Raw genomic sequence first — 22,500 nt, 5'->3', positions numbered from 1 at the left:
GTGTGTGTGTGTGTGTGTGTGTGTGTGTGTGTGTGTGTGTGTGTGTGTGTGTGTGTGTGTGTCGGTATGTGCGTGAACCTGTGTGTGTGTGCATCATTGTGTGCGTGTATCTGTTCTCGTAACAGTGCCTGTGTGTATCAGTGCCTGTGTGTATCAGTGTGTGCGTGCTCTGATCAGTGCTGCTATCAGTGTTTGCGTGAATGAACATGTGCGTGCATTAGTGTGTGCCTGCTCCGTGTGCGCGTGTATAGTGCGTGCATCGGTGTGTGCGTGCATCAGTGTGTAAGTAGTCAAATTGTATGTGTTCAATGTGTACTTAATCAAACTGTGCGTGTTCAGTGTGTACGTGTTCAGTGTGTGCGTGTTCAGTATGTGCGTGTTTATTGTGTGTGTGTTTATCGTATGCGTGTTTATCGTGTGTGTGTTCAGTGTGTGCGTGTTCAGTGTGTGCGTGTTTATTGTGTGCGTTCTCAGTGTGTGCGTACTTACTGTATGCGTGGTGTGTGTGCGTCTTTACTGTGTGCGAATACCAGTGTGTAACTCAAACTGTACGCATGTTTTTAAGAGTGAAGGTATGAAAAAAGTTAATGATGATGATGATGATGATGATGATGACGGCTACGATGGTGGCTGTGGTGGTGGTGATGGTGTGGTAATTTTGATGATGATGATGATGATAATTTTTTCTAGTTCTTTTTTATCCGGAAACGTTTATGTTATCAAGGAGGATTCTGTGCTCTACTCCTTTCACTTTAACTTGGCCCAAATTTTCGTCCATTTGCAGCTTTTCACGTGTCGCAGTTGCGTCTCTGAAACAGCACTTTTTCGTGACTAGCATAATATTCTATTGTTACAACTCAGCATTCGAGATGAAGAGATTGCAATTTAGGCCAAGTTAGAGTAAAATGAGTATAGTGAAGAGGATGGGATGGAGGGATGGAGTAGAGAGGTATACGAGACAGGCGGGTGTACGTTGGGGGAGGGCAGCGAAATGGCAGTGTATAGGGCGACATGGAGGCGATTTGTTTGTGGCCACCCCTTACGGGTTTAAGGCGTCTGGCTATAGATAACTAGACAATTAGGGCTATACATATAGGTGACGATACACTACTATTAAAATTACATCCATTTCCCTTATTTTCTACAATTTCTTTGGCCTACAACGCTTCCTGGCTGACCGTAAGATATCCCCGTGTCCTAATTTAGTCACCTTAATGGCAAAAACAGCAAAACCCAACACTTGCAGCAAGAGGAGAAGCCTACACACCATCACTACCCCCTAACCAGCAAAACGACGTCTATTGCCCTCATCTGTTGAATCTGTTTGACCTATGACACTTCCTGGTTGGCAGCAAGATACCTCTGTGTCCTATCTGAATCATCTTAATGGCAAAAACAGCGAAATTTGACCCCAAAACAGTAAAATTTAACACTTACATCAAGAGACGGAGCCGACGCAGCCTCACCCTCTTATCGTCCGAGGACCACTGATTGACCAATGGAATGCCATGCTTGTTCAGCACAGAAACTTGTGTGAAACTTTACCCAACTACTTTTACATCCACTAGAGGGTACGGAGGCCCTCTCATCTTCAGGGTAACTCTCGTATTTTATTCTAGCTAATACAAGAGGCTATTATGCACCTGTGAGCTATTTATAAGTGTCTGAGAGCGTTCATGTTGTAAATATTAACCCTTCTATCATCGTGACAACTCTAGTACTTTTTTTTATTAGACTCCAGACGATTTTATTCAGCTGGGCTTGGGTCTTAGGAGCCTGAGTGCATAAGAGAAAACCGTCGTAGAGGAAGCATCAAGGACCGTAGCAAACAAAGTCAGAAATTATACTTAGATGTTTACCATACTCTATTCACTTTCACTTTGTCTAATATTGCCATCTCCTCACCTTAAATGCTGGGCTGTAAGGATACATTTACACTAGAATATAGAACAATACTCTCTTTTCCCCAAATGGACCTAAAATTACCACCTCTCCATCTTGAATGCCGAGTTGTAACAATAGATTAACACCAAAATATGATGCTAGTCACGAAGAAGTGCTATGTAAATGATGTAGAGCCATACCATTGTCATTTCCTGGCACTGGGCTACGTGAAATGAGTAAAATGACCTACACAAGGATGGAAATCTGGACCGTGTTAGAGGAAGACCGGTATAGTCACGAAAGGGTGTTATGGAATGGATATAGAACTTCACTTTAACTTGGCCTAAAATTGCCATCTCTCCATCTTGAATGCTGAGCTGTAACAAGAGCCTGACACTAGAATATGATGCTAGTCACGAAAAAGTGCTGTTGAAGATATGCAGAGCAGTGTTATCGTCATCTTCTGCCTGTAATAACGATATGAGAAATAAGCAGCAAATATAAGATCTCAGCCAAGTTAAGTCTGATAAGCAATACATACAGCTTAATGGAACACTCTGATAAAAATTACAGATATAAACTCATTCTACAACTCCCTAGCAGCTCCTCTTTAGAGATTTATTTTCCTTATTACACCGTACACTACTACTGGACTGTAAAAATCCTTCAAACTCTGCCATTCTTTGCATTAAAAAAAACACACACACACACAAAACGATACATACGCTCCTGATTGGCATATGCTACAGGACTGTGGTTTTTAATCCTCGGTATCAACATCACACAATGTCTGACCATATTTCCATCTCCTGCCGCGTCTTTTTCCTCCCGATTGGTTGAAATTCTCTCTTGTGTCTCCTAAAAAGAATTCGTTTTACACACCCTTCCTCATGCATGCCAACATTCACTGGAAGCTCACCACACAAATCCCGTTCACTATCACATATGCATTGCCATAACCACTCTAACCAGCCAGTCCTTGATCTCTACCTTTCCCACTGCCCACTTCACCATCTCCCAGGGGGATCTGTCAAAGGCCTTCTCCAAATAAAAACCAAAATTCAACTCCCTCTTAAATCCTATGTATTTTTCCTTAAGCTGTCGAATGATGAATATGGCATCAGTGGTCCCCTTTGCCTGGCATAAACCCAAACTACAGTACATATCATCAGTATTCACTCTTTCCGTTACATTTTCCGGGACTCTCTCCATTCACTTCATTATCTGATCCAAAGTCTTTATGCCTCCATTATTTCCTCTTTCCAGGGCATCACCTTTCCCTTATACACATTTACAATCACACTCTTAAACCAGTCATCTCGAACAGCACATCATCATCATCATTCATCATCCGGACCTCCTTTCTCACCCCAGGGCAGGGTGAGGAGTAGCAACATCCAGACAGCCAAAGTTTGCCCATTTCAATGGGCCACATTTCCATTCACTCATCACTCAAGCCCTCGAAATCCTGGCTCCAGCAGGTGGGGTGGGGGGGACTTTCACCACATTCTGTAGCTTCACATATACCTATCTGCTAGGGCCAATCCAAACGCTGTCACGTTAAAAAGTGGTGCCAAATCCCTCTTTATAGCCTAAGGTTCTCAGCACAAAATTCATCCATCCAGCTCAATCTCTTGTCAGTCCCCTAGCCTCACCAACTTCCATACCTCTCCCTCACACACTCATCCACCACATCCCTCTAACTTCTCCTTGGCCTACCTCACCTCCTCCCTCCTTCAAATTCGCCCAGATATACCTTTTTCACCACTTTATGGTTATCCATTCTCTCCACATGACCATACCATCTCAGTATACTCTCTTCAATCCTAGTGTCAACAGACTTCCTCACTCCGCATCTTTCACGTTATCACATTATTCCACATCCTATCCACTCTCTGTACTCTACATACATTCCTTAGCAGTCCGATCTCCACTGCTGTTACCCTTTTCATTTTCATGCCACACCACTGTCTCACATCCGTATGATAAAGTTAGCACTAACACTCCTTTATATAAGCCTCGTGCAGCTGCAACACTCAAGCCTCTGTTTCTTATCAAGGCCTTCATAGTACCAATTACTTTCCTTCCCTGTGTCACTCAACTTTCCACATCTGCACATTTTCCTCTCTTTTCTATTGCTATACCGAAGTATCTGAACTCTCTCACCAATTCCAGTTTTTCATTCACTGTAACATCACACTGGGAGTCCCCTTATCTCTCAATAACCATCACTCCTACACTTTTCTACATTTACTCTCAAGGCACGACACTCACAGACATCTACAAAACTATGCACTAGTCTACCAAGTTCTTGTCCAGTATTTGCAAGTAGCACTGCATCATCAGCATACATCAAATTTGAGATGCTCCATCCATCACCATTCATTACTAACGCCTTCCCTTTCTCCATTACACATGTTTTTACTTTTCTCACCATCCATGGGGATGTCACGCAACCTTGTCGGACGCCTACACTGATCATGAACCCATTTACCCTTACACATGCTTCACTACCATCATAAAAACTCTTGACGGCACCAAGCAGCTTACCATCTACACTGTGCATGCGCAAAACCTTCCGCAATCCTTCTCTGCCTACTCTGTCATATGCTTTTCCAGATTCAAAAATGCCATAAACACCTTATTGTCCTTCTCACAAGCGTTCTCCACTATCTGTCTCACTGCAAATATTTGATCCACACATCCTCTGCCACTCCTAAAGCCACCCTCTTCGTCAATCACTAGAACTTCTGCTCTCTCTCTTACATTCTCACCACCACCAGACCACCACCCTATTATGCAGAAGGTAACAAAGGTATTGAAATTCATAACAGTACATAAATTATATATATATTTTTTATACATCTGTACATCAGCGTAGGGTGCCGAGGCTAGGCATACCTCAGGCCAGTACATTTAAGGGTAGGTGACCAGTCTCTCGTGCCTGGTGGCATTACAAATATATATATATATATATATATATATATATATATATATATATATATATATATATATATATATATATATATATATATATATATATATGCTCGATTCAATTTCAAGTGATGTGTTCCTGTGACCTGATTTGACTAGTAACCAAGGAGACTCATTCATGAAAGATCCCTAACTCCTTTCAGCTCAGTTGATGGCCAGGTGTAGTCAGATTAAAGGGTTGATTTGACTAGTAACCAAGGAGACTCATTCTTCATGAAAAACCACCAACTCCTTTCAGCTCAGTTGATGGCCAGGTGTAGTCAGATGGGAGGGCTGATTTGACTAGTAACCAAGGAGACTCACTCGATTTCACGTCACCATAATTTAGGACTCCAGGTATAACACTTGTCCAGTTGTATCAGATGAAAATTATTCGACTGTAAGCCACCAAGGAATATATATTATTAAACGGGGAACTTCCTGCCCATAATAATAATAATAATAATAATGCTACTACTGCTACTACTACTACTACTACAAGAACAACTACTACTACTGGTAATAATAACATAACCATCATCATCATCATCATCCAAGGGTAAAAAGACCATGATAGAATAATAATAATAATAATAATAATAATAATAATAATAATAATAATAATAATGGTCCAGTTGTATCCTCTGGGAGGAAATGATACCTCTGGGAGGAAATTAGGAAAGCATCACAGTCCAGCTTAGTAATAATTGTTGGGGACCTTAATCTGCCAAGGATAGATTGGAGAAATCAGACAGGAGATGCAGAGTCAGAGGAATTTCTAGAGGTAGTACAGGATAATTTCCTTTATCAGTATATCAGGGAGCCCACCAGAGGTAATAATATACTAGATTTGGTTTTAGCTAATAAAGAAAATATCATTAGCGATATAGAGGTTGGTGGACGACTTGGTAATAGCGATCATGAAGAAATTAAGTTCAAATTTATTTGGGATGTCTGTTCCACTGAAAATACCTCCACCGTTCCTAATTTTCGTCTAGGAGATTTCGATGGCTTAAGAGCTTATTTTCGAACGGTATTCCACAGGGAAATTAGCTATTTGAGGGAATGTCAGGTTAGTGGGGATCCCCAGGTCATAGGTCAGGCGCAGGAAGCACGTGGGGACGTCCGTCAGGTGTCTGTGAGGGGGGAGGTGGTAGATAGGAATGTAGTCCAGGTGACGGAAATTAACTCAGCTCCAGTACCAAACAGACGTTCGACCAGTGAGAAGTATAACGAGTTAATAAATATAATATACGGAGGCCAAGATAGATATATTCCTTCAAAACCGTTTAGAACTAACAATTCAGAACCAAGATGGTTAAACAACAGATTAAAATCTCTCATAGGCCAAAGGAAAGGAATATATAGAAAAATAAAACGTGGAGAGGAACACTTACGTAACCGGTACACAATTTTAAATAGAGAAGTAAAGAGGGAGATAAGAAAAGCAAAGAGAAGTTATGAAATTAAGGTTGCAAGTGAATCAAAAGTAAACCCCAAGGGTTTTTATCAAATGTACCGAACGAAAAATAAAGATAGGATAGGACCACTCAGAACAGAATCAGGTGACATTACAAGTGAAGATAAAGAAATGTGCTCCATCCTAAATAATTATTTCATATCAGTATTCACCAAGGAAAATCTAAGCCTGGTCCCTCAAGCAGCAAATATTTACCATGAGAATACGGAAAATATTCTTAGTAAAATAACCATTAGTAAGGAGGACGTATTGAAAGAAATTAACAAGTTAAAACCTCAAAAATCGCCAGGTCCGGACGATATATATGCAAAAATTATAAAAGAAACCAAAGAAGAATTATGTCAGCCACTTTTAACGTTATTTAATGACTCTTTAAGTTCAGGAGAAGTTCCAGAGGCGTGGAAAACCGCAAACGTAGTGCCCATCTTTAAAAAGGGTGATAAATCAGCTGCGTCGAATTATCGTCCGATAAGTCTAACGTCAATAGTAGGAAAAATGTTAGAGTCAATTTTGGCAAATAAGATTAGAGAACACTTAGAAAGATTTAATCTTATAAACGAAAGTCAGCACGGATTCAGGCAAGGACGATCCTGCCTCACAAATTTGTTGTCATTCTACTCGGAGGTCTATGAGGCAGTAGATAGCGATAAAGCTTACGATGTTATTTATCTGGACTTTAGTAAAGCTTTTGATAGAGTCCCACACGAAAGGTTAGTTAGAAAGGTTCGAGCACACGGTATAGACGGCGATATCTTAAAATGGATAGAATCCTGGCTGAAAGGACGAAAGCAGAGAGTATTAATAAATGGAACTAAGTCGGACTGGGGATTAGTAACTAGCGGTGTACCACAGGGTTCAGTACTCGGTCCCTTATTATTTATCATATATATAAATGATCTAGACTTAGGAGTCAATAGCAGAATCAGCAAATTTGCCGACGATACAAAAATAGGGCGTATCATTAACTCGACTGACGATTGCCATTACTTACAAAAAGACCTCGATACATTGTCCAAATGGTCTAAAACTTGGCAAATGGAATTTAACGTTGAAAAATGTAAAGTACTTAACGTAGGCAAGACCATTGGAGATACTAAATACAGCTTAGATAACAAAGAAATTAGCAAATCGGAATGCGAGAGAGATCTAGGAGTTATGATTAGTAACGACCTTAAACCTAGGCAACAGTGCATTAATGCGAGAAATAAAGCAAATAGGGTCCTAGGATTTATTTCGAGAAGCGTGAGCAATAGATCATCTAAAGTAATACTGAAACTTTATCTAGCATTAGTAAGGCCACATTTAGACTACGCAGTACAATTTTGGTGTCCTTACTATAGAATGGATATTAATTCGTTAGAAAATGTACAGAGAAGAATGACTAAAATGATACATGACGTCCGGAACCTGTCATATGAAGACAGACTGAAAAGACTAAGTCTGCATTCGCTAGAGAGGCGTAGAGTAAGGGGAGACTTAATTGAGGTTTTTAAGTGGATGAATGGTATAAATAAGGGAGATATTAGCAAGGTACTTAAAGTGAGCATACAGGATAGAACTAGAAATAATGGTTTCAAACTAGAAAAATTCCGTTTCAGAAAGGAAATCGGTAGAAATTGGTTTGGTAATAGAGTAGTAGACGAATGGAATAAGCTACCTAGTAAAGTAGTTGCTGCCTCTTCCATTGAGAGTTTCAAGCATAGGCTAGATAAGCATATGACAAATAAGGGGTGGATATAGAATAAAGAAAATATTATAACCAATACTAATTCAAAAATAAATTTTCTTTTCAGGTTACACTATGATAGTCTCTATTCTCCTTTCACACTTTCCTGTAAAATGTCCACGCCAGTTTTTCTATACGGCGTGGTGTTCTTTCTGACTTTTTCCTGCCGGCTTCGGCTGGAGGGTTTGGAGGGCGGGGGAGAGCCTTCTTCTTTGCTATCCTTATCTCATTCTAGTAGTTCAATACTCTTCTAGGAGCTGCCTAGCATGGGCCAACCGGCCTACTGCAGTTATCCTCTCTTCTTATGTTCTTATGTTCAATAATAACAATACAGTAATCATCATCATCATCATCACCCCAACCTCATTTCACAATTAAGAATGGAGGAAGGTTCAATAATAATAATAATAATAATAATAATAATAATAATAATAACAGAGCAAGGAAGTTCCCCTTTATCTAGGTACAGCAGCAAAAATTCTGTATGGTTTAGAACACTCCCTAACACCTTTTCCCTGGCAATTTATTTTGCTTATTAATCCCCAACACCCTTTCCTTGATTTATTTTGCTTAGAAGACTCCCTAACACCTTTCCCTTAGTAATTTATTTTGCTTAAAAAACTCCCTGACACCTATTCCTTGGCGATTTATTGTACTTAGAAGATTCCCTAAAACTTTTTCCTTTGCGATTTATTTTGCTTATTACTCCTTACTGTCCTCTTCGGTGTGTGTGTGTGTGTGTGTGTGTAATTCACCGGGTCGGTCAGGATCACTTGATGGTCGTGATCGTCAGCTTTTACCCTCCCGGAAGGGGGCTGAGAGCTCATATAGTCCGATCTAAGGGCAAGGCTGTGACCTTCACACACGCACACACCCGTTCCCTTGCTCAAGGGGGACAGTAACCACCCACTTCGTCAGTGAAACTTTTCGCAACCTGAGCCAGGCGCGAACTCCCGTCCACCAGTTGGCAGGCGAGAGCGTTACCACTGCACCAGCGAGCGGTGTGTGTGTGTGTGTGTGTGTGTGTGTGTGTGTGTGTGTGTGTGTGTGTGTGTGTGTGTGTGTGTGTGTGTGTGTGTGTGTGTGTGTGTGTGTGTGAGACCTAAACTACCTAAACACTAACATTCTCTGCATAAATAACACACAAACTGATATTAACCAGACATATCTAAAAATAAATTGCTATGGAAGAGGTGTTTGGGAGCTTTCGAAAATGCAGACCGTAAAATATTCTCCTTTGTGACTCGACTGGCCTATTACATCCTCTATAGCTTGCTTTTTAAGGATGCCTTCACGTGGTGGCATGATATAACGGGCAGTGGAATGAACAGTGAAGAATTAGGAAGGAAAAATAATTGCCATAGGAAACAAGGAAATATCAAAGAGAGAGGTAAAAAAGAAGATGGAGAGAAGAGGACAGTAAGGAGAGGAGAGAAGAGGACAGTATGGAAAGAAGAGGACAGTATAGAGAAAAGAGGACAGTATGGAGAGAAGAGGACAGTATGGAGAGAAGAGGACAGTATAGAGAGAAGAGGACAGTATGGAAAGAAGAGGACAATATAGAGAGAAGAGGACAGTATGGAGAGAAGAGGACAGTATGGAAAGAAGAGGACAGTATAGAGAGAAGAGGACAGTATGGAGAGAAGAGGACAGTATGGAAAGAAGAGAACAGTATAGAGAGAAGAGGACAGTATGGAGAGAAGAGGACAGTATGGAAAGAAGAGAACAGTATAGAGAGAAGAGGACAGTATGGAGAGAAGAGGACAGTATGGAGAGAAGAGGACAGTATAGAGAGAAGAGGACAGTATGGAGAGAAGAGGACAGTAAGGAGAGGAGAGAAGAGGACAGTAAGGAGAGGAGAGAAGAGGACAGCATGGAGAGAAGAGGACAGTATGGAGAGAAGAGGACAGTATGGAGAGAAGAGGACAGTAAGGAGAGGAGAGGAGGACAGCATGGAGAGAAGAGGACAGTAAGGAGAGGAGAGAAGAGGACAGTATGGAGTGAAGAGGACAGTAAGGAGAGGAGAGAAGAGGACAGTATGGAGAGAAGAGGACAGTATGGAGTGAAGAGGACAGTAAGGAGAAGAGAGAAGGACAGTATGGAGAGAAGAGGACAGTAAGGAGAGGAGAGAAGGACAGTATGGAGTGAAGAGGACAGTAAGGAGAGAAGGACAGTATGGAGAGAAGAGGACAGTATGGAGTGAACAGGACAGTAAGGAGAGGAGAGAAGGACAGTATGGAGAGAAGAGGACAGTAAGGAGAGGATAGAAGGACAGTATGGAGTGGAGAGGACAGTAAGGAGAGAAGAGGACAGTAAGGAGAGGAGAGAAGGACAGTATGGAGTGAAGAGGACAGTAAGGAGAGGAGAGAAGGACAGTATGGAGTGAAGAGGACAGTAAGGAGAGAAGGGAAGGACAGTATGGAGACAAGAGGACAGTAAGGAGAGGAGAGAAGGACAGTATGGAGTGAAGAGGACAGTAAGGAGAGGAGAGAAGGACAGTATGGAGAGAAGAGGACAGTAAGGAGAGAAGAGAAGGACAGTATGGAGAGAAGAGGACAGTAAGGAGAGGAGAGAAGGACAGTATGGAGTGAAGAGGACAGTAAGGAGAGGAGAGAAGGACAGTATGGAGTGAAGACGACAGTAAGGAGAGGAGAGAAGAGGGCAGTATGGAGAGAAGAGGACAGTATGGAGAGGAGAGAAGAGGACAGTATGGAGTGAAGAGGACAGTAAGGAGAGGAGAGAAGAGGACAGTATGGAGAGAAGAGGACAGTAAGGAGAGGAGAAGAGGACAGTATGGAGTGAAGAGGACAGTAAGGAGAGGAGAGAAGAGGACAGTATGGAGAGAAGTGGACAGTAAGGAGAGGAGAGAAGACAGGACAGTAAGGAGAGAAGAGGACAGTAAGAGTCCTTCATGTAGAAATACCATTAACACCAGACTAAATCGCTAAGGTAATGATGTTAAGAGAGTCTCCGAACCTCACCAGATCTGGGTGTAATAAGCAGAATGAATCACAAAGGTAAAGATGTTAAGGGAGCTCATCAGAATTCGGCTGGATATCTTTGGCACAGAAATGACAATAAAAACAGTCACACTACAACCCCTGCTACCCCAGTCAAGGAGCCGGGTGGTCAAGCAGGATTAGTACATTGAAGGGCAGGTGACAGGCTTGCTCCCTTTATGGCATTGAAAAAAAAAAATTAATATATAAATAAAAATAAAAAATAAAGCCACCCAGGAGCCTTAAAATATCCTGATACTGGAAAACACATGCGTAATACATCCAGGGAAATTATTTACACATTTATACACTGAATGAAAAATAGCTCTCCTTTTATCCCTTAACCCCCTTCTGTCTGGTGACCTATTTTGTTTTATTCTCTCTACCTCCACATGATTTTACTCAGCTCTGGGGAGGGATTTTGGACTGTAGTAGTGGTAATAGTAGTAGTAGTAATACAGTTGTAGTAGCAGCAGCAGTAGTAGTAGTACTAGTAGTAGCCTACTTATAGGAAATGTTATAGTAGTAGGAAGTAAAAAGTAATAGTAGTAGTAGTAGTAGTAGTAGCAGTAGTTGTTGTTGTTGTTGCTTAACCCTGATCTGTTTGGCTGAGCAGACTCATCAATCACAGGTAAGCAACTACTGTGGGGCCATCCTACAGGTACATTACAACAAATAGTGTGTATGGGCACCACCTCACTGGGGGCACCATCATCCTTTCATGGGATAGGGAGGAAGCTAAGGGATGTTCGTATAATAGAGGAAGCTAAGGGATGTTCATAAAATAGCCAGGCAGCTCCACCAACCAGTGACATCAGTGCCACCACGTGAAGGCATCCTCTGGTTCAAAAGCCTCTATTAAGCTGGATAAAATCACAAGGAGATAAAAAAAAATAAACTGGAAAATAAGTCACCCATTTTTAAACAGACTGGAAAACATGTCATTCATTTTTAACATACTAACACATACAAACATTTAAATTATTTTCCTCTAAACTAACATTCATTTCAATATATTTCGTACACTCCTCCATTACACCATATCTACTAATAAATATATATCTATTTTTATCTATTTATTTTTATAAGAACGATATAGCAGTTTATCATGTTATCTTTTTTATATACGAATGGAAGGTGTCGCTTGGATTTTTTGAGAAATGTTAGTGGGTTTTTTTCTAGGGCTAAACTTTGACTGGAAAATGCTATATTAACATGGGTCCAATTCGCAGCCACTTCAGGCCTAGTTATTGAAGGCCTTATGGGATTAATTCTGACCATTTTCCCTCATAAGGATATTAGTAATTGCATTTAATACTTACGATAACATTATTCTGAGGACGAGCATTTTCCCCCATAAGAATATAAGTAATTCTATCTCCAAAATGACTCAAAATCAGACCCATATGATATAGCATTTTTCACTCAAATTTACCCCTGGTCACCTCCTCCTCAAAATTTTCCAAAAGACACCTTATATATCACTGTACAATTTTTTTTTATAAGAACTATATATATATATATCAGTACGAGTTTTATTTCTTTATACAAGCGGTAGGTATTCAAATGTTGGAAAAATAACTGATAAATTATTTAGTAGGTAGTTATGAGAGTTTGGCACATATAAAAAATACAGTTATAGCCCAACCTGCTTTACCCTATCCAGATGCAGGGTTCCGAGGCCGTGCTAATGTCGTACGGTAGAAATAGGAGTAGATGATCAGTCTACTTCCCCTGGTGGCATCATTCTACCCTTCAGCACAACTTTTACATTCCAAAACTATCTACTTATCTATCTATCTATAGCCAGACACCTTAATCCTGTAAGGGATGGCCACAAACAAATTGCCTCCATGTCGCCCTGTCCCCGCCCACAAACATTGCCCTCCCCCCAACTTACACCCTCCTCTCTCATATACCTATCTACTCCTTCCCTCCATCCCATCCTCTGTCACCATTTCACTCACATACACTCATTTAGTCTCTCCCTCTACATCCCCCTCCCTCATGTACATCTCTACTCCATCTCATCCTCAGTCTCCCCCTCCATCCATCTCATCCACAGTTCCCCTTAAAATTGTCCTGAGATGGGTGTAACTGTACTGTCTGGGTGTAACTGTACTCTCACTCTGGTCTCATCTGAACATAAACCCAGTGGACTGCAGGCTGCCTTTCCACTGTAGTCCACCACTGTCCTTTCATGCGATAGGGAGGGAGCTGAGGGGCGTTTGTATGGCCGGGCAGTGGAGTCACCTGGTTACATGGTGCCACCCCATGAAGGCACCCCACGCCAGCACCACACCTACTATCCTCTCCATTGTAACCCTGATTGTGACTGATTGTAATGTGTATTCTGATGGACTTAGGAAAAAAATAGAAAGAGAAGAAAAAGGACAGTTGCAGGAGTTTGTAAGGCAGTGAGGAGAAAGAGAAGAAGGAAGAAGGAAAGAAATACAAGAAAGAAATAGAAAGAAAGAAAAAAGAAAAGACAGTTGTAGGCAGATGTAGGGCATGACAAGAAATATGGAAGTTAAAAAAAAATAAAAGGAAGAAAGAGAGAAAGACATGGAAGAAAAAGGACATTTATAGGCAGATGCAGTGCAGTGACAAGAAATACAGAAGTAAAAAAAAAATGAGAGAAAGAGAGAGAGAAAGAAAGAAAAAAAGACAAGAAAAAAAGAGGGCAGCTGTTGGCATTTGTAGGACAGTGACAAGAAATATGAATGTGAGAGAGAGAGAGAGAGAGAGAGAGAGAGAGAGAGACAAGAAAGTAAAAGGACAGTTGTAGACAGATGTAAGGCAGTGACAAGGAATATGGAAGTGAAAAATAAAAAAGAAAGAGAGAGAGAGAGAGGAAGGAAGAGAGAAAAAAGAAAAAGGGCGGTTGTAGGCATTTGTACGGCAGTGATAGGGAATATGGAAGTGAGAAAAAAAAGAAAAGAACAAAGTAAGAGAAGGAAAAAAAACTGACCACAATATCCCTCACTCTACAGCATTGGGTCCTGAGATTACGCTACCATTGTCATGTCGTTTATAATTTCGTATCATTTATAAACACTTCAATGTGCTTGTGTGCGTCGGCCTTTGTCACCTAATGGCGGCTCTCCATGCTACTCATCTCTAGCAGTCTCCCTGTTCAGTCCCTTATCCCTGATGTCACACTCTATGACCTCATCCCAGGTCTTTTTCAGCCTGTCTCACAACCCTATCCCCAACATTAACACTTCTCACCTTCCGCACCCAACTGTGATCCTCCATCCTCTCCATGCCCACACCAGCTTAGTCTACCCCTCTGCATCACAGCACCAATACACTCCAGTCCCATCTTTCCTCCCAAACCACTTCAATCTACCCCTCCTCATAACAAACCATCTCAGTGTACACCTCCTCCGCACAGCACCAATACACTCCAGTCCCATCCTTCCTCTCAACTCTTCAATTGTACTGAAAAACCTCCATTCACCTCTTGGGGATTGAAACCTAGGCAAAACCATCAATCCAATATGGCTGCTCTGACAAGTATGCCAACAAGAACCTCCTAAGTTTGTATCATTCATAAAGACCAATGTGCTTGCATGCATTGGCCTTGGTCACCTAATGGCGGCTTTTCACACTGCTCGATCCCTGGCAGCCTCCCTATTTGGTCGCCAATCGTAAGTCCACAAGAATAATGTTTAAAATTGGCACAAAAATATTCCAGTTCCTTATCATTTAAATTCTTTCAATCCAATGGCACAAAAAATCTTAAGAGAAATAATCCAATGTGGAAGACCTAAAAGGTCGATTTGGTTTTGGCAATACGTAGTAATTTCTCTCTCTCTCTCCCTCTCTCTCACTGATTATCACCAGCTTTTAAAGACTGATAAGCATAAAATCACTATCATCACTATCATCATCATCAACATCACCACTACAACTATCATCATCATCAACATCTTTTTTTTCCCACCTTACATATCATCATCATCATCATCATCATCACCACACTTATTTCATGTCCTCATATTTTCCTCTCTTCTACATCATCTTCCTCACTTCCTCATCATTCACACCCCATTTCTTCCTCATTTCCCACTTTGGGGGGGCGCGGTAACACAGTGGTAGCGCGCTGGACTTGTGATCGGGGGATTGCAAGTTCGAGCCTCGCCTGGGCTGCCATGCCGGGAGGGGTAGCTCCCTCCTGTAACCCTAGCGGGGCTATATAGTCCAATACAGGGCTTAGCTCGGGGGAACTCCATTTCTCCCATTTTCATTTCCCACTTTAGTCCTTCAGAGATTCCTTTTTCAACCATTTAATCACTTCCCTCCTCACTTCCCTATCACTCAAACACATTTTCTGTGCCTTCTCAATTCTCACTTCACCCCTAGAGGCATTTCTTTGGTTACCCTGACATCATTACTCAAACTACTCATTTCCACTTCTTTCTCACTACCATTTTCTCCTCCTCTGCATCACCTTCTTCATTTCCATCACCACAAACTCAAATACTTTCTCCATTTCCATTTGCATCCTTATGATATTTCTTTTATCAACTCATTCAGTTCATCTCTCAAACCAAAATTTATCACCTCAAATTCCATTCCATTTTCTCATTTCTTTTTTTTCATTTCTTCATGATGCTTCTGACATCTTTCCTTCTTCTTCTGTCATCTTCAATTTCCTATCACTCCAGTACTCTCTCATTTCCTTCTCAGTTCTCATTATCATCATCATCATCACTGTCATCCTCATCCTCATCACTGCCATCATTCATCACCATCATTATCATTATTATCATCATCATCATCACTGTCGTCGTCATTGTCATCCGCTTCCTCATCCTCATCATCGCCATCATTCATCATCATCATCATCATCATATATCTTCTTTCTTCCCATCTCCAAATTTCACCACTCAAATTACATTATTTCCTACACAAATAAATTCAATCCGATCATGTATTATTTAAATTTATTCTCATTTTCAATTGTATATTTTTTAATTTATTCTCAGCTTCAGGCAATTTTATTCAGCTTACCAGAAACTTTCCAAAATCAGGAAGTTAGATGCACCTTCACTATGTTCTTTACTCTTCTTTCATTCCTGTTCCTTTCTCTCCTCTTTTCTCTCCCTCCTTTCTTTCCACCCTCCCCTCTCTCCTCTTCCCTCTCCTCCCCTCCCTACTCAGTGCCTTATCCCTGAGGTCACACTCTATCACCTCATCCCAGGTCTTTTTCAATCTGCCTCTCACAACCCTACCCCCGACATTCACACTTCTCATTTTCCACACCCAACTGTCATCCTCCATCCTCTTCACATGGCCAAACTATCTCAATCAATCTCTCCAACTATAGTCAATGCTCGACTTAACGAACATCGATTGGGCGGAAGCCCGAGATAAAGGAATTATTTTTTTCTGATATTTTTTGCCCTAATTATGGGAAGACTTCCAATAAAATGAGTATAATTCCATTAAGGAGATTCCGTACACAATAATGCATTTCTGGGGGAATTAATTATGGGTTCCGACTGCTGTATTTAGCACTGAGAGTTAACTAACTTTGGGATGCCTTCAAGGATTTAGCAGAAAGCATCTCAAAATGCTGGAAAATTTTCCTTCATATTGTGCCTTGGTTATGGAACTCAACTTAGCGGAAATAGGTTTGGCTGACTTAGTTCGTTAAATCGGGCATCTATTGCACTTCCAGTCCAATGAAAGATGGATGGTGGACTGTAGGAGCAAGGTGCTGCTTAAGCCCGCAGTCCACTGGGTTCAAACTGAAATGAATCTGTGCCCACAACAAAAACATCAAGAATCGAACCCAGGACTCTCAGGTGAGAGCCAGGCAGCATACCACTACACCATTCCTGTGTAAAAAATACAGGTTCTCTCTTCAAAAACATCAAGGCTGGATCCAACTTCCCTATTCTGAAAAGTCTCCCCTGAGCTGAAAAGAAATGTCTGTAGATGTCAAGAATTAAAAAGAAAATCTATCTATCTATCCATCTATAGCCAGTCGCCTTATGCCCGTATGGGGTGGCCACAGCCAAATTGCCTCCATGTTACCCTTCTGTCCCCTGCCATTTCGTTGCCTTCCCCCAACTTACACCCCCCTCTCTCATATACATCTCTACTCCATCCCTTCATCACACCTTCGGTCTCCCTCTCCCTCTCCCTCTTCCCACCTCCACTTCACTCACATATTATCCTTGTTCGTCTCTCACTCTCCATCCTCCCCACTTTACACCCCCCTCTCATATACCTCTCTCATCCATCCCTCCATCTCATTCTTGGTCTTCCCCTCCCTCTCCCCTATTCCAGCAAATGCCAGTTGATATCAGCTGTGAGTTACAAGAGCCTGAGAGTTAATACCAGTACCAAATAACTATCTCATGGTTGGGGAAACTCTAGTTCTCAATTCCACTTAACGTCGATTATTTTTGTCATCTGAAAGAGTCATACAAACCTGTGAGTGAGTACTAAAAGCCTATGAGTGTTAAAATTGACATTATTAACCTTCTCATGGGCAGCACAACTCTAGTACTTCATCTGAGAGAGGGTCATGGGTGCCTGAGAGCATACACTGACTATTAAACACAGAAACACAAACTTCTTTATCATAGTCCCTCCTCCCTCGGCCTGTGTGAAGTTGGTTCCTGAAGCACTGAGTCGCAGGAGCCTGAGTGTTAATATTGGTACCATTAACCCCTTCATCATCGGAACAACTCTAGTACTTCCTCTGACTGTGAGTCATGGGGGCCTGAAAGCATTAAACAACTATTAAATGCAGAAACAGGAGCCCGTCTGTCATAACCTCTCCTCCCCCTGACTGTATGACGCTGGCTCCCTCAGCACCAGTGTCTCATCCTTCGTGGGAGACTTTTTACGGAACGAGAACGATTTGAGGAGCAAAGTTCGTGCTGATTCTGGCTTTTTCTTCGTATTTTTCGGGGAGTCGTGGCAGGTCAGGGGGAACTTTTCAAACGGCCTGAACCCCGCACTGCGGACTTGATTTAGCACCGGTGGACTCTGCAGCTGCCTGGCGGAACCGTCAGACTGCGTTCTGTGATCCGATAGCAGATTATCCTCGGAGCTACTGGGAGTGTTTTCCAGCATCTGCGTTTGCCCCATTTTCCGAGAGCGGCCATTTTTAATTGGCACCCCAAGATTATCCTCGGAGCTCCCTGGGGTGTTTTCCAGGGTCTGCGGTTCGGTCACTCCCGCTTTCCGTTTCCCGTTTTTATTCGGCAGTCGATCGAGGGAGAGGCTGTAGCTTTTGTGTTGGAGGACAGAGTTCGAGGCCGGCATAGAGCACTTCTCTGAGAGCGTGGGAGAGGGTTGAACGTCTGTCAGCACACTACTGAGTTTCTTCTTTGGTTCTATGAGTTCACAAGAGGTAGAGGTTTTGATTTCCAAGGGCAAGAGGCGCTCGTCCGAGGTCCTTGCCTCTTTGCACTTCGTCTCTGTTTCCCTGTCACAGTCGTTTATTATATTCTCACTACTCTTTTGTTTCACTTTCTCTGTTTCCTTCCCACACTCAATTATTATATTTTCATCACTCTTCTGTTTCTGCAGGTTCATGCCAAAGCTAATTCTTGGCCGGGATATATGAAATGTGCGGTGCGTTCGGAACTTTGTCGGTTCCGATTTACTCCTAGTTTGTTTCAGCACCCCCTGCAAGCCGCCACCGCCCCCTCCCTGCTTAAACCTTGTACTACCCTTACCCATGGGGGCCGACCCGTTCACACTCTTCTCATAATCGCTGGACGACAGACGCTCGGAGAAGATCCTCAGTCTGGAGAACAGCGATGTCTCCTTTTCCGATTCTTTCTCCACCTCCTTCTCGCACTTCTCCCTCAGAGCCTCGCTTTCCTGGGCCTCAGCATGGGGAAGAAGCCTGTCTTCGAGTGATTTTGGGGAGACGGTCCGCCGCTCCGAAGAATTTCTCCTTAAAGGGGACCTGTAGCCACCCACACTGCGACGACGCTCAGAGGAATTTCTCCTTGAAGGTGACTTATAGCCATCCGTTGCAATATTGAACCTGCAAAGTGGTGGATTTAGGAAAAACTCAGGGAGGACACGTATACAGTATTTCACCACTGGCTAGGCTGCTCTGTTTGTATTACAGATGAAGACATTGCTACTGCTACTTGTCATAGTCATTATCACCACCACCATCATCATCTGCTGCTGCTGCTACTACTGTTACAGCTACTAGTGCTACTACTACCACTACTACTATTAGTACTATCACCACCACCACTACCACTTCCACCACCACTACTACTACTAATACCACCACCACCACCACCACCACTACTAATACCACCACCACCACCACCACCACTACTACTACTACTACCACCACCACCACCACCACCACCACTACTACTACTACTACTACTACTACTACTACTACCACCACCACCACCACCACCACTACTACTACTACTACTACCATTACTGCTGCCAGGTTATATAAACAACCCTCAACCTCCTCCCTAGGCCTGACAGGAGGATGGTGGACTGCAGGAGGGGGACAACTTCAGCCTGCAGTCCACTGGGTTCACATTTCAGATAAACTACCACACTCCACTCACCTGGAAGTCCGCTCGCTCACATCCACCTCCGTCTCCATCACATCCACATCGTCCATCTCCATATCTGTGCAGTTGATGGTCAAAGATCGGATCATGGATGTCCGAGAAGAGGCACGGCTTCCAACGCTGTGAATAGAAACAGATTATCACCATCATCATCAATAATCACTGTCATCGTCATCATCATCATCAATAATCAATGTCATCATCATCATCATCATCAAGTTAAAGACTACTATTTTTATTATTATTATTATTATTTCACTCTCATCTTAAATGTCGAGACCAACTGCCTAGCCCCAGGCTCCTACGCACCTCAAGGGACAATGTAGGATTGGATGATGGATGGATGGATGGATTATTATTATTATTATTATTATTATTCCTCTTACATCATAACAAAGGCTTACTGAGTATTTTAGAGCCCTTATTATTGATATATTTATTATTATTATTATTATTTTTATTATCATTACTATCATTAGTGTATTATTATTCCTCTTACACCACAACAGAGGCTTACTGAGTATATTGGAGTCTTTTTAAATGAACTAAATGAATGGAAGGCAATGATGGATTATGTGTGTGTGTGGTTGATAGAATGAGGTGTGTAATGGATGCAAGAGCATATAGAGGTTGGGGGAGTGCACTTTCTGGCCACCAACTGATAGATAGATTATTATTATTATTATTATTATTATTATTCCTCTTAAAGCCTTATTGACTTACACACCCATGACTCAGTACTGCATTTATCAGATTTGTCCAGTTGAAAATGAATGTATCGGATGAAAAAATACTCAGTGTTACCTATATGAACTCTCCATCTTCTGCACTGCCCTCTTGCATGTGTCCTGTGAAAGGCGACTGATGGGGCGCTCTACCACCTCCTCCTCCACCTCAGCCTCAAGAACCGGGGTAGGCTCGCTCTCCTCGGAGGCTTTTTTCGAGGCCTCGTTTAATTTACGATAATGGTCGAGGGCAAACCTTACTGGCTGGATGATTAGTTCCTGAAAAATAATAAGACAGTGATAATAACAATAATAATAATAATAATAATAATAATAATCATCATCATCATAATAATAATAATCTATCTATCTATCTATCTATTGCCAGACGCCATAATCCCGTAAGGGGTGGCCATTTGACTTTGAGTTAGTTGTTTTACGAGGAGGGACACTAACCCTCCACCAACCCACTTGCTGATATGTAGGGAGCACGTATGGTGTGGTTATATGGTTACCACCCAGCGTTGTAAATGGTTTCTTGGCTTACAGGAAACCATTAGGCTTGTCACTCAGTGTAAAGCCACCTGTAAAGGAAAGAAAAGCAATAAGAAGTGACAGGAAAGATGGGAGAAATAGGAAGAGAGGAGGACAGGCACAGAAAAAGAATGATAAAGGCTATGGAAGAAGTAGGCAGCACTACATCAAGTGAGTGAATGATGGTTGCCACCACCTACCACGAATAATAATAATAATAATAAAAGACAATAGATTCAAACAGAAAAGACTGGAATAGAACCATCATCATCATCAACATCATAAGAACAACAGAAAGTAAATCTCTCTCTCTCTCTCTCTCTCTCTCTCACCAGCCTTGCTAAAATGCTTCAGAGTGGGAGAAGCACAACACCAAAGAAGACACACTGAAATGAAGGTTTGCATATTTAACTCCCTCTTACATCTCTCTCTGTCTTTCTATCTATCCCTTTCTCTCTCTATCTATCTACCAATCTGTCTACCTCACCTCAAGCTCCAGCAGAACCTTCCCTAGTGCTTCAAAGAGAGGCAGGAGCACAAAACCGATGAAGGAGCACTGAAATGAATGTCTGTATATTCTCTCTCTCTCTCTCTCTTAGGTCTCTCTCTGTCTATCTCTCTCTCTCTCACACTCTATCTATCTATCAATCTATTTACCTCACCTCAAGCTCCGGCAGAACCTTCCCTAGTGCTTCAAAGAGAGGCAGGAGCACAAAACCAATGAAGGAGCACTGAGATGATGGTTTTGTTACTTTGTCCCTATCCATAAACAGAGAGACAGGCAGCCCTTCCAACTTCTCGAGGTCACTTTGGTTGAAGAATTCCTGTTGAAAGAATGGCAATATAAGTATCAGTGTTTTTAGAAGCTATTACAAGTTTCTGTTTATCTATCTATCTATAGCCAGACGCCTTAATCCTGTAAGGGGTCGCCACAAAAAATTGCTTCCATGTTGCCCTGTCCTCTTCCATTTTATTGCCCTCCCCCAAACTTACACTCCCCCCTCTCATATACCCCTCTACTCCATCCCACCATCTCATCCTCAGTCTCCCCTTCCTCTTCCCCCCTCCACTTCACTCACATACACTCTCCTTGTTAGTCTCTTAGTCTCCATCCCCCAACTTACACTCCCCCCTCTCATATACCCCTCTACTCCATCCCTCCATCTCATCCTCGGTCTCCCCTTCCTTTCCCCCCCTCAACCTCACTCACATACTCTCCTAGTTAGTCTCTTACTTAGTAAAAGGATCTTGAGATGGTCTGGCCAAGAGGTGTGAATGGGGAATGAATGACAAAGAAAGTGTATGTGAGAGTGGTGCAGGGGAGAGAGGGAGACCAAGGATGAGATGGAGGGTTTGATATAGTCCTCATTACCAACACAACATAGTACAGTACAGAGTATCTAGTACCAGTACATGGAATGAGGTCACAGAGTGTTACCTCAGGGATAATAGACTGAATAGGGAGGCTACCAGAGACTGAGCAGCATGGATAGCCACTAAGAGGTGACCAAGGCCGATGCATGTAAGCTCGCTGAGGCAGGCTGCCAGAGATCAAGCAGCATGGAGAGCTGCCATTAGGTGACCAAGGCTA

General features: G+C 42.2%; 1 protein-coding gene across 1 annotated transcript in view; it reads right to left on the bottom strand.

The window, feature by feature from the left end:
- Window positions 1–21,733, bottom strand: part of LOC145390016 (uncharacterized) — a gene marked incomplete at its 5' end in the record, with an annotated part of 56,517 nt that extends 34,784 nt beyond the window's left edge. The window contains 6 exons of the mRNA XM_080265107.1: window positions 17,859–18,130; window positions 18,206–18,505; window positions 18,560–19,085; window positions 19,645–19,770; window positions 20,455–20,654; window positions 21,572–21,733. Of these exons, the coding sequence (XP_080121233.1) occupies window positions 17,859–18,130; window positions 18,206–18,505; window positions 18,560–19,085; window positions 19,645–19,770; window positions 20,455–20,654; window positions 21,572–21,733 (1,586 nt within the window). The remainder of the gene's footprint in view (window positions 1–17,858; window positions 18,131–18,205; window positions 18,506–18,559; window positions 19,086–19,644; window positions 19,771–20,454; window positions 20,655–21,571) is intronic.
- Between the last annotated feature and the right edge of the window lie 767 nt (window positions 21,734–22,500).

The sequence above is a fragment of the Coenobita brevimanus genome, unplaced genomic scaffold, assembly GCF_032717465.1.
Source record: "Coenobita brevimanus isolate Jiangsu-jjx unplaced genomic scaffold, ASM3271746v2 jjx.HiC_scaffold_2729, whole genome shotgun sequence".
Classification (NCBI taxonomy): domain Eukaryota; kingdom Metazoa; phylum Arthropoda; class Malacostraca; order Decapoda; family Coenobitidae; genus Coenobita; species Coenobita brevimanus.
This window is presented reverse-complemented; position numbering and strand designations above follow the sequence as displayed.